Consider the following 13035-nt stretch of genomic DNA (forward strand, 5'->3'; position numbering starts at 1 on the left):
GCATCACTGGGGAAAAAAACACTGAAAAAAATTCTGTGCTCTCAAGTTGTATCAATTAAAAAGGATTTAAGGATGGCCCAGGGTTCACAAGGCACAGGTTTTGTGCCGACTGCCAAATATCAAAGTAGGGAATGTGTCATTCCCTCTCCTGCTTTCCCAACCTTTTCCTCTCAGCCTAACACCCAGCAGAGCTGACTTTGACTTTCACAACTCCACCAAACAGCTTTTTGAAATTATTTCTCTCTCCAAGAATTTGGGCACCTTTTTCAGCACCTTCAGCAGAGCTGAAGTTGCTTTTAACTCACATGGGTTGAGTTGCATGAATATTTAGGCATAAACTCTAAAAACCCCTTTAAAACTATAATAAAACTAAATGTGATAAACAATTAAAAGGAAAATCCACCTTAAATGAAGTTCAGAGCAGCCTGATGCTCTACAGCATGGAACAAAGATGATGAATTTTTTTCCTTGTTCATAAACTTGCAAATATCTTATTAAAGGAGTTATTTTTTTTTTTTAAATTTCCCCCAAAGCCCATTGACCTCCTCTGCAATGACCTGCACAAGTGACTGTTCAAACAAATAATTTTTGTGCATTGTTCAAACACGTAATTTTTATCCTGGGCTTGATTTCTTTGAACTTCAGCATAAATGTTGGTGTTTGTGAAATGCATTGGATCAACAGCTCCAGGATAAAAAGTGTCCAAACAAAAGCTGTTAATGCAGGAGTATGGGAGGAAAACTCTGCTTTGTCACCCTGCTAACAGAATATAAAATCAAAAATGGCACAGCTTGGTCACCAAGGGCCATCCTGGGAAAGAAAGGAATCCAGTGTCTGCAGCCAGCTCAGCTCTGGAGCTCGTCCAGGTACCTGTTACCACATAATTCAGTTAGTTTTGAGCAGAGCTCAGCCAGGATCATCCTGTCAAAGAGAAAACACATCAATCTGGGGCATTTCTACTTCATATTCTCTGTTTTTAAAAGGCCAGGATGCCATTGCTATTGCAATTGATTCCATGATATTTCTCTGCACTTCCTAACACGTTTTTTCTCCTGCATCCAGGCCATTTCCACCATCCCAAATTCCAATTGCATTCTTCTTAAGAGCTTAACAAAATTACCAATTTTTTTGCTGTTTGAAATTGCAAAAAGACTTGAATTTTTTAGGTAAATTGGAGCAAAGCTATAAAACATTTCAATAGAGAGGGGAGGCGTGACATTACAAGCCTTCTTGGAAGGCCAAAATTTAAAAAAAATACCTTCCTGCAAAATCAGCCGGTCCCTTCTTAGATCCAGAAAGATGAAATTCTTCCTGGGCCATAAATTTCCCCAGAAATTCTCATGTTCTTAGCAGCACATATTTGCAGAAAACACTGTAACACCCTGCTGGATTTATTCCTGCATGTGCTGAGCTCATGTCAAATAACAGGGGAGGAGGGAAAAGCATCAAGTGACCTACTCTAATTATTTAAATTCCATTTTTAAATATCAGCATTCTGAGGGGTGGAATTCTCCCTCCTCGCTGTCTCCTGCTGGAGCCTGAGTGAAGCTGTGTTTGTTTTTTAAAGCTGCACACAAATCCCCTTTATGACCAACATTCTCTCAAGGAGATGAGCATTAATGAGCCAAACCAGTCCAAGGGCAGCAGCTCCACACCCTTCAGACCATTTTAAAAGAACCACAAAGATTGTCAGGCCCATTGTTTGGAGGGTGACCACAAAGCCATTAAATATCTGTGGAGCCACTTTGTGCAAAATAACTGCTGTGGGTTCAAACCATCACCTGGTGAACTTGCAGCAATTTCAGAGATTGCTCTGGCACTCCAGCCAGGATTTATGGCACATTAACAGCTCTTATGCAAAGAGCTGATTTGACTTTCTGAGCACCAACTGTGGCACAAACATGCTTTTAAATGGAAAGGTTTATACCTGTGCTGAGCCACCAGCAAAAAACCACTTGGGTTTTCCATGAGCAGCTCCAGGGAGCAGCTTCAGCTGGAAGAAAAACCTTTCCCTTGCCAGGAAAAATCCTTTTCCTTTCCTTTTTCCATGGTGCCTTCCCTCCCTCACCTGCTGCTGTGCCAGCCCTGCCACAGTTCAGGGACCTGAGAGAGCACAAAAGCAAACCTTGGCCAAATCAGCTCCTTCAAATCAGATTCCTGATTTTAGAGGAGAATCCTGCCAGAGCAAGGAGAACATCTGGGCTGGGGAAAGGAACAGAGGGATGGCAGAGGTGGGATGGAGCTGAAACCTCTCCATGCCTTTCCCACCGAGGAAATGAGGCTGCCCTGATGCCTCAGGTTTAGTTTTTATATTTTTCCCATTCTGTGCTGCTTTAGTGTGTGGGTCTGAGCTTCATATTATGGGATGGTGAGCTCTGTGCACAGAGCAGGGAGACAAAACACTGGAGGAGATACTTTGAATAAATCCCTGCTTTATTCTTTACCTCTGCCCAGCCTCTGCCCTAGCTCAGCCTTCTCAAGGCATCAACCCAGGGCGGGGATGGTTCAGAAGTTGAGGGAGAAGCCTGCAGGAGTTTGGGTGAGTGCAGAGGCCACACCTGGAGTGTCCAGCACAAGGAACAGCCTGGAGCAGAGAAGGCTCAAAACATAGAAACGTGGGCCAAAATCACCCATTCCATGATTCTGTAAAAATTCTGTTTTCTTGGCTATTTGTTGAAATCAGATCTTGTGTGAAGTGGAAATGATGCCCCAGGTTTAGCTTTTATATTTTCCACATTCTCAGCTGCTTTAGTGTGTGGGTCTGAGCTTCACATTATGGGATGGAGAGCTCTGTGCACAGAGCAGGGAGACAAAACAATTCCTGCTCCAGCTGGGGACCAAATTGTCACTGTCATATTTTCTGGAAAGGTCCCTTTGCCAGGATTTCTTCTCCTGAGAAGCCTCAGAGAAAAAGGAAAACAACATTATCTCATTTGCTTCTGCTGTGTTTTGCTGCTTTGGAATGTGGTTGGAGATTGTTTATCCAACAGGTGATTTTTCATTGGTTTCAAGTGAATTGTTTTGACTTAATGACCAATCAGTGCCAAGCGGTGTTGAGACTCTGGAAAGAGTCAGGAGTTTTCATTATTATCTTTTAGCCTCTTGTCTGTATCCTTTCTCTATTCTTTATTATAATTTAGTACAGTATACTTAAAAATAATATCATAAAATAATAAATTATCCTTCTGAGAACATGCAGTCAGATTCACCATTTCCTCCTTCATCCTGGGCGCCCAGCAAATACCACAACAAATGAGCCAAATCTCAGCCCAGGAGCACAAACCCCGTGGGCTGCAGAGAGAAAAACAAGCAGGGTGGGACTGCCTGGGCTAAAGCTGCAATGGGACAATGAACTGCCAGGTGCAAATGGAGCAGAGCTGATCCCAGGGACAGACCCCGGCAGCGCTCGTGCATTTTGGGGCCGTTTTGGTTCATCTTGGGCGCAGCCCTGGCTGGGCTCTGGTGCTGCCCAAGGTGCAGCCATGCAGGAGATCCTTTCCATAAATCCCTGCTTTATTCTGGAACTCTGCCCAGCCTCTGCTCTAGCTCCAAACTGAACTCACCTGGGTGCCCAAGGGAACCAGGATTTTATGCCATTAATTCCATTAAAAACCAGACAACTACTCAGATTCCCACAGCAGAGCCGTGAAATTCATCTCCAAACGCTCTCCCAGGACTCCTTGCCAAGTGTGACCCAGCAAATGCAATTTAAATGCAGCTTTTCTGCAAGATCACTCCCCTGCCCAGCACCATGCCCAGACGTGAGGCACAAAATTATTTAATTTCCCTGCTCTCCCCCTCAAATGCCATTCCTTTGGATAAGGAAAGTTATGAGGATGGTGGAGCATCCTTAGGAGAGGTTTCTCCAGGCTCAGTGTCTGCTATCCCCAGCTCTGCAGCAGCACAACAGGAATGTGTGGGCAGAGAGGAGGCTTCAGTTCCTCCCTCCCCAGTTTCCTTATGGTTTCAGCAATGTTTGGGCTGCTAAATGACACCAATTTTGGAAAACACAGGAAAGCATTAGACAGAAAAAAGCCCAAAAAAGGAACATATTAATTGTCAGTGTCTTCTCAGCAGACAGCTCACCAGGAGAGCCTGCTAAAGATTTATGTCCCAGAGAAAATAGGTGTGATTTTCCCTCTCTTCTGTGGGAGGGAGAAAAATACAGACCCCAAAAAATTGGCAATCATCAACTACAAATTCAGCACTAAGAAAGGAGTGAAGATCTCTTCACTGGAGGCAAACAGCTCCAGCCTGAGCTGTTACCTGGTCATGTCACCAACAGGACAAGTCACTGGTGGCTTCTCTTGCAGCAGGGTCCTGCAGCATTCCCTGTGTGCTGTCCCTGCAGGCCTTGTCCCCAGTCCCTCTGCAGCTCTGCTGGAGCCCCTGCAGGCCCTGCCATGTGCTGGGAGCTCTCCCTGGAGCCTTCCCTGCTCCAGGGAACATTCCCAGCTCTCCCAGCCTGACACTGGATCCATCTCCTCTCCAAGACATTAATGGACCCAGGGGCTTCACTGGGAATCTCAGCAAACCATGAAGGGTCTCCCTTCCCTTCTCCTCTCTTTTCTCTCCCCATTTTCCATAAAAATCCCTGGGGATGGATTCTGAGTGTCCCAAATCCCAGAATCCCAGGATGTTTGGGTGGGAAGGGACCTCCAAGTTCATTCCAGGGACACCTCCCCTATCCCAGGGTGCTCCAATCCTTCCTTGGCCATTGCAGGGATCAGGGGCAGCCCCAGCTGCTCTGGGAATCCCTTCCCAAAATCCCACCCCAGGCTCCCTCTCCAGGGAATTCCCTCCATTCCCAGCTCTCCCAGCCTGCCATTGGATCCATCCCCACCCCGACTCCTCTCTAGGAAGGGATTTTGGGGTCTGGGGGCTTCACTGGCAATCTCAGCACTCCAGGAAGGGTCTCCCTTCCCTTCTCCATCCCCAGCTTCCATAAAAATCCCTGGGGATGGATTCTGAGTGTCCCAAATCCCAGAATGGTTTGGGTGGGAAGGGCCCTTCAAGCCCATCCCATTCCAATGCCACCATCCCAGGCTGCTCCAGCCTGGCCTTGGGCACTGCAGGGATCAGGGGCAGCCCCAGCTGCTCTGGCAATGCCAGCCCAGGCAGGAATTCCTCATTGCCAAGATGCCACCCATGGCTGCCCTCTGGCAGTGGGAGCCATTCCCTGGGTGCTGTCCCTGCAGGCCTTGTCCCCAGTCCCCCTGCAGCAAAACATGGAGAAGCTGAAGCTTCCCAGCTTCTCAGGAGAAAAAATCCTGGCAAAAGGAATTTTCATAAAATATGTCAGTGAGAGAGCTCAATTAGCTCCACACAAAATGCCAAATTTAAGTTAAAATTCAAACAAATTTCCCTCTTCTCTCACTGATGGAACAACATGACCAAGGGCTATGCTGGCTGTGAGACAGGGAATTAACTTCAAATGGTGTTTTCCTGAACAAGGCTGCTCTAATATTTTGACAAACTGCTTTTGTTTGTTTGTTTGTTTTCTAGCACTCCCCTACCAACTGGAAAAGGTCACTCTGTGTTCTGTGCTACTCCTCCATTCTCAAAGAAGGTCAAAAATATTTCATATCTGCGTGTTTTGTACCTCAACACTGCTCAACACTGAGCCACCTCTCACACTACATCAGAGTGCCTGGTGCAGTTATTAGGGAGAGACGCAGAAATTCAGCTCCAAAAAGGAGCTGTAGAAAACAACTCCTCCCCCACAAACCCCAATTTGCAGCCCACCACGAGCTCCTGTTATTTGGTGAAGACATGGAGAGATGTAACATGAATTTTCCTGAATTTCACACGCAGAGATGCACAATGCACAGGTACAGAACATTATCCCTGTGAATTCCACTTGTGTGAGATTGTTCTGCTGTGCTGACTAAATTCCATTCACTGGGATTTGAAGGAATTGTATTCATTGGGATTTGAAGGAATTGCATCACTTGCATTTGCAGGAATTCCATTCATTGGGATTTGAAGGAATTGCATCATTTGCATTTGTAGGAATTCCATTGATTGGGATTTGAAGGAATTGCATCATTAGGATTTGAAGGAATTGCATCATTTGCATTTGTAGGAATTCCATTCACTGGAATTTGAAGGAATTGCATTGATTGGGATTTGTGGGAATTCCATTCATTGGGATTTGAAGGAATTCCATTGATTGGGATTTGAAGGAATTGCATCATTGGGATTTGAAGGAATTGCATCATTGGGATTTGTAGGAATTGCATCATTTGCATTTGAAGGAATTGCATCATTGGCATTTGAAGGAATTGCATCATTGGCATTTGAAGGAATTGCATCACTTCCCTGATCCACTCCCACAAGTTTTCAGCCTCCCCCATCAGCTTTAAACAATTTAAAACTGAGTTTTCTGCTCCCTCTGCTGCATATATAGGATTTCCTCACCAAAAATTATCCTTACACAGAAAAGCAGGTTAGAGATAATTTAGGCTTTGGGATCAAAGGTTTTCTTACACTGTGAGGTAAAAATATTTTAAGCCACTCCAGTGGAACTAAGGTACAAACACCAACAGGATTTTGAACAAAGATGTGCAGCATTTTCTCCCTTTCATGCCAGTCAATGCTCATCTCTTACCTTAAACCAGCAAGAGATTATGGATGTTAAAGTGCTGCTTTTATGCATTGTAAAAGCTCTTCTGGAAGCTTTTCTCACTCCCCCTGGCACCCAAGAACAATGAAACCTTTCCAAGGGGGTTGGTTTTGTTTTTCTTGGCACACTTTTCTCAGAGATCTTGGTCAGGCATTGTCTGCCCAGCACAGAAAGCACTTGGAGTGCTCACACCTCCACAGGTTTGAGTTCTAGCAATGCTGCTCAGGAACAGCCAATGGAAATCACTCCAAATTTCACCACACACCAGGGCTGAACCCATCCCAAACTCCCACAGAGGACAGGAATATCCAGCCTTGATGTTCTGCTGCACTGAAGGATCAGTCTTGGGAGTGCTCTTACTCTAAGGTTTTGTCTTTCTGGAGCAAAATCTGCAGAACTCAAAAGTTTTTCTGGGCCCCATGGGTCACAGGAAGATGGCTGCAGATTCCCCATCCCAAACCCATCCCACATATCCTTAAATTTAATTCTTACCTTATATTCTTCCCTTATTTATTCCCACTTCAGTCCTGTGACATTTCTGTTGCTCAGAAAACCCCTCCTGAACCTCTGGCTGAACATTTCCAGGCAAATTTTTGCAGGAACGGTATCCCAAACTGCACCAAGGGAAATCCAGCTTGGAGAGCAGCAAAAAGCTTTTCCAGCAAGGGGGAGAAAGTTCTGCAATGGCTGAACTGAGGGGGTGCAGTCACCATCCCTGGGGGTGTTTAACCAGCCTGGAGGTGGCACTGGGTGCCAGGGGCTGCCTGAGGGGTTGGGTTGGACTCCACGGTCTTGAATTCTGTGAATTCTGTCAAATTCTGTGAATTCTGTAAATTCTGTGAAAGGAGCTGCAAGTTTGTGGCATAGGGAAAAGTGATGGAGATTCCTTTGATAGTAATTCCTCTAGAAAGACAAATCTGTGGGTAAGGAGTCAGTGAAGGGGATTGAAGACCCACACTTTGCATTTATCATATCCAAGTATTTAAAGTCATTGGGATATTTGGGTAAGGAAAAACAAAATCACTGCAACAGTCAAACAATCCTGCAGAACAACAGCAACAAACCAGCCCCAAAACTGAAAAAGTGACTCAGGGCAGGAGGCAGAGAGCATTTTCCATCACCAGCCCAGAGCTGGAATGACCAACATAAATCCTTCCACCTCCTGTAAGTAATGCCAGGCTCACTTCTTTGACCTCCTGTTGTATTTGTTGGGATTCTTGTGGAAGGAAGAAATGATGAATCTGACTCCATGCTCTCAGAAGGCTAATTCATTATTTTATGATACTATATTGTATTAAAAAATGCTATACTAAACTATACTAAAGAATATAGAAAAGATACTTATAAAAGGTTAAAACGATAATAATGAAAACTTATGACTCTCCTTCCAGAGCCCCGACACAACTTAATACTCATTAGCCATTGAATCAAAACATTCACACCAAAACTCTAATGAAACAATCACCTGTCAGTAAACAATTTCTAACCACATTCCAAAAAAGCAAAACACAGGAAAAGTAAATCAGATAATATTGTTTTGCTTTTTCTCTGAAGCTTCTCAGCTTCCCAGGAGAAAAATCCTAAGTGAAGGGATTTTTCCAGAAAATGGGAATGCCACAACCTCCTCTATCACACGGCAGGTGAAGTTCCACATCTGTGCACTATGTATAAAGGTAATCTCCAAATAAAGAAATAAATAAAAATATACCAAACATGTGTTCAGTGTAACACAAAACATACAACCCAGCAAGAATGAGAGAACAGAGATGTGACAGATGAGAGCTCTGCTGCTTGAGAGAACCTCAGATCCCTGGGTGAGAGGCACAGCACCTGAATAAAGCCTAAGCAAGGCACAGCTTTAGTCTCTTGCAGTTAAGAGGAAGAATCAAATAAGAATTTGCTGCAAACACGCCAGCAGCAAGTGTCTGAGCTGCCTAAAGCCAGCCATAATGACAGCAGAAGACAAGCCATTAGAGCTGTGACACTTTATAAGACAGGCATGACATGGTAACACAGAACAAAAATGTCACTTTGAAAGCTGCTGATAAATCACTTGGTAGGCAAAAGGAATCAACCTTTCCAAACACCATAAGGATGAATCCACAGAAATTTTTTTTTGCTGATATTTAAGCTCTTTGGAGTTTTACAATCTGTTGTAAATGTGGCCACTTAGCAAAAAAAAGCAAAGCTAAATCCCAGTACTGCTGAGTTTTGAGCACGACAGGTATTCTCTGGCATGGTTCTGAAGGGGTTTTGTAATTATTTTTTTATTTTATGGGGTTTTTTTTGTATTATATTTTATTTGTTATAGCTGCAAGCTGAAAATGTGCCACCTGAGGGATTCTTACCTGTCAGAACCCAGGACATTGCTCTGGCTGCCCTGGGTGATTCCAGACCCTGCCAGGGGGCTCAGAGACCCTGGCACAGAGTCACAAACACCTGTGCCTTTGATTTTAGCCCATGGAAACAATTCCCAACTTTGTGTGAGGAGTTACAAGCCACAAGAGTGTGAGTAGAATGATAGTGAATTCGTCACAAAGTGAAAAAGTAGAATTTTGGGAGTTTAAAATGGGGGTTCAGGAGGCAAGACGGAGGAATCTGGGTGTGTCCTGTCCTTCTTCTCCTACTTCTTGCCCTCCATCTTCTGCTGTGATGGTGACACTTCTGGATTGGTTTAGAGTAGAGACAGACTGTCTAACATGGGTGATAGGTATTGGAAAATTATTGTGAATAAAGGACAGGTAGCTCTTAGTATAAAAAGCCAACACCATGTTCCAGGTTGCAAGGCAAGATGTATTCCATCTGTATGGCAGCTGTCTTTTGTCAGCTGGGCAGTTTTCCTTATCTCTTCCATAATCACTCCTCCCTTGGGAGGGGACATCTGCTGATAACAGCTATTGAATGTCACTGCATGGCTGATAAGAGCTACAACATCCCATTGGGAGATGTGAGCCCAGAGGGAGGAGCCAAGCATTCCTACCTGGATATAATCTGGAGATTCTGGAACACCAGCAAAGCTTCTCCACTGGATTCCCCAGAGGAGCAGCAGCTGCCTCTGCCACTGGATCTTCAGAGGAAGAGACTGCACCTTTCTACAGGATCCCTGCTCCAGCAGAACCAGCCCCGACACTGCAGGAGGGCTGAGCCACAATTCCAATGGGATTGACACCAACACCCTAACCCACAGGGTGTCAGGTTGGGTTTTGACTCTGGCAGTGTTCTAATTTACAGCATTGTTTATCTTATCCTTTTATTTTCTTCCCTATTAAAGAACTGTTATTTCCTGCTCCCATATTTTTTGCCTGAGAGCCTCTTAAGTTAAAATTCATAGCAATTGGGAGGGCTGGGGAGGGTTTACATTCTCCATTTCAGGAGAAGCTCCTGCCTTCCTTAGCAGACACCTGGCTTTCAAACCAAGACACACCACCCCAAGGACAGGCTGTGCCTCAACCCGACCTCCTGGACAGACCTCAGCAGGTCAGAGAAAGAATGTCACAGATAAGAGCAAAAAAACAACCTTGAAAAGCAGAACCAAGGAATCTCGACTTCTTCTTCAGTCGTGGGGCTGGGGAAAAAGACTTTTAATACCCTGGGGTTCATCTCAACCACAGAAACCCGAGCCTTACCTGCAGGACATCCTGGATCTTCACCCACACGTCCACCATGTCGTAGAGCTTGATGTCCCCGTCGTGCTGGCTGCAGGGGGAGGCCACAGTCTGCTGCAGGTGGCCCAGCACCACGGCTGTGCGCGGCGGCCACTGCGTTGAACTTGTCAAAGAGCAGCTCCAGCAGCTCCAGCAGCAACCTGGCAAGCACAGAAACAGCTCTGCTCAGCTTCTGGAACCTTCCACAGGCCCACAGCAGGGCAGGGGGACAGGGCACTGTGGGTTCGTGTCCTGTTTTGTCAAATGCTGAGGTCACCTCTCTATGGGCTCAGGAGACTTATTGTATTTGTGGAGTGTCCTTGTGGCAGGAAGGAATGAGGAATCTGACTCCATGTTCTCAGAAGGCAAATTTATTATTTTATGTTATATATTATATTAAAGAATATTAAACTGTGTTTTACTAAAAAATACAGAAAGGATAAAGACAGAAGGCTAAAAGATACTAATGAAAAACTCGTGACCCCTTCCAGAGTCCTGGCACAACTTGGCGCTGATTGGTCATTAATTAAAACAATTCACATGAAACCAATGAAATAATCACCTGTGGTTAAACAATCTCCAACCACATTCCAAAGCAGCAAAACACAGGTGAAGCAAATGAGATAATATTGTTTTCCTTTTTCTCTGAGGCTTCTCAGCTTCCCAGGGAAAAAAATCCTGGGTGAAAGGGATTTTTCCAGAGAATGTGAATGTGACAGGGACTCACTTCAGCTCAGGTTTGGTATCTGAACATTCCTGAGGATTTTTCTCCTTGTTCCCTTCCCTATATCAGGATTGCTCACTTTAAAAATGTCCTGTGTAGGGCTACAGGGAAGACAAAACCCATTAATAACTCCACAGTAATTAAACTGGACTAACATAATATTAGAGCCCATTGTGAAGGCAAGGAGGGAAACAACCTGCTCTTCCCCCAGAAAAAAGTATGACAATAAAAACTAACTTACCCCCAGAACCAGGATAAAAGGAATTCTTTTTGAGTTAATTAAAGTAATATGGCAGGTTTCAAATCACAGAAAGCTAAAATATGAACCCTCATCACTTGCTATGATTTTACGCCTATTGTACTCCCTATATAGCTTATATTGTTTTACTCCTATTTGTTAGAGCTATAATATCATCTAAATGCACTGCACTGTACCTGCTCCTATAGTTCCCTATTGCCCAATTATCATAATTAAAGCACCATTGCAAAGTCCTGAACAGTTTGTGACGAGGCAGCACTGTGGTATTCACATTTTCTGGAAAAATCCCTTCACCCAGGATTCTTCGCCTGGGAAGCTGAGAAGCTTCAGAGAAAAATGAAAACAATATTATCTCATTTGCTTCTCCTGTGTTTTACTCCTTTAGAATGTAGTTGGAGATTGTTTATCCAACAGGTGATTGTTTCATTGGTTTAACGTGAATTATTTTGACTCATTGGCCAATTGGGGCCAAGCTGTGTTGGGTCTCTGGAAGGATTCACGAGTTTTCATTATTATCGTTTTAGCCTTCTGTCTGTATCCTTTCTGTGTTCTTTAGTATAGTAAAGTTTAGCATTCTTTAATATAATATAATATCATGAAATAATAAATTAACCTTCTGAAAACATGGAGTCAAATTCATCATTCCTCCCTGCCACGGAGCACCCTGCAAATACAATACAGCACCATCACATTTTTTACTGGTGGAGAGCAGCAAAATCCTGCTGGAGCTCCCTGCCGTTTAATGAGCAACTCGAGTCCCCACATAACCCCACCAAAACGTGGAGATAACACTTCCCAAATCCATATGTTAGGCACTTGTAGCTCTGACAGACAGGCTCCATCTCATTTCCTGCAGCAGCTTTGGAGCCACCACATGCTCTGAGTCTGCCCAGCAGGAGCTGCGAGCCCAGGGCAGGGCAGGAGCTGCTGCTTCTCCTTCTGCAGCTCCCTCAGTGCTCCCAGGAACAGGGAATGGGATTGGGGACACCCTCAGGATCATCCCAGGCTGCTCCAGCCTGGTGTCCAGCCTGGCCTTGGCCATTGCAGGGATCAGGGGCAGCCCCAGCTGCTCTGGCAATGCCAGCCCAGGCAGGAATTCCTCATTGCCAAGATCCCATCCATCCCTGAGGATCTGAGAGAGCACACTAAGAGTCATCACAAACTAGAAAAATCTGGAGTTTAAAAATCTGGGAGCAATTAACAATATTTTTATACACAAATGTAAAAGATGGCAGCACAAAGCTACTTGGAAAAGCTTATTAAGGAAGGAAGGGAAAGAAAGTTAAATTTTAAAAGTACCAAGAATGAGATCAGCAGTGGCTGTTATCAGATCTGCAGCTTTTCTAGCCTGGTTCTACAAATCATTTCTGTCTTGTACAACCAGAGGGGCTCTAAATCATTGCTGCATGGAGTCTCAAAAGGAATTACACCACAATTTCCCCAAGCAGGTCCTCAGCCTCATCCTTGGTCACAGAATGGTTTGGGTTGGAAGGGACTTCAGGGATCATCTGACAGCCTAATGAACAGTTCAGCAGTTCTGGGCACTGCACTGAGCTCAAATTTGGGGTTTTACAGAGCTCTGTTGAAGCAGCAGGGCCTTGTTGTTTCGATTTATTTTTCCCCTGACAGTAGGAAAGTCTCTGAGATTTGATTTAAAAAGTGAAGCTAATTTAAGGGGTGGGGACACCCTTCCATCCTGTAATTTGTTCTTTTCAATATAAATGAATTCACCTGCTTGCTGTGAACTTCAGGTGTGATTTAGGTTTAGAACCAGTTCTAATTA

At 44.5% G+C, this 13035-nt stretch overlaps 1 protein-coding gene across 1 annotated transcript in view; it reads right to left on the reverse strand.

The window, feature by feature from the left end:
• Positions 1-13035, reverse strand: part of EXOC4 (exocyst complex component 4) — a 359365-nt gene that overhangs the window by 286791 nt on the left and 59539 nt on the right. Inside the window, 2 exon segments of the mRNA XM_063153646.1 lie at positions 10252-10365; positions 10367-10430. Coding sequence (XP_063009716.1) covers positions 10252-10365; positions 10367-10430 — 178 coding nt within the window.

This window comes from Melospiza melodia, chromosome 4 (assembly GCF_035770615.1).
Source record: "Melospiza melodia melodia isolate bMelMel2 chromosome 4, bMelMel2.pri, whole genome shotgun sequence".
Taxonomy (NCBI): Eukaryota; Metazoa; Chordata; class Aves; order Passeriformes; family Passerellidae; genus Melospiza; species Melospiza melodia.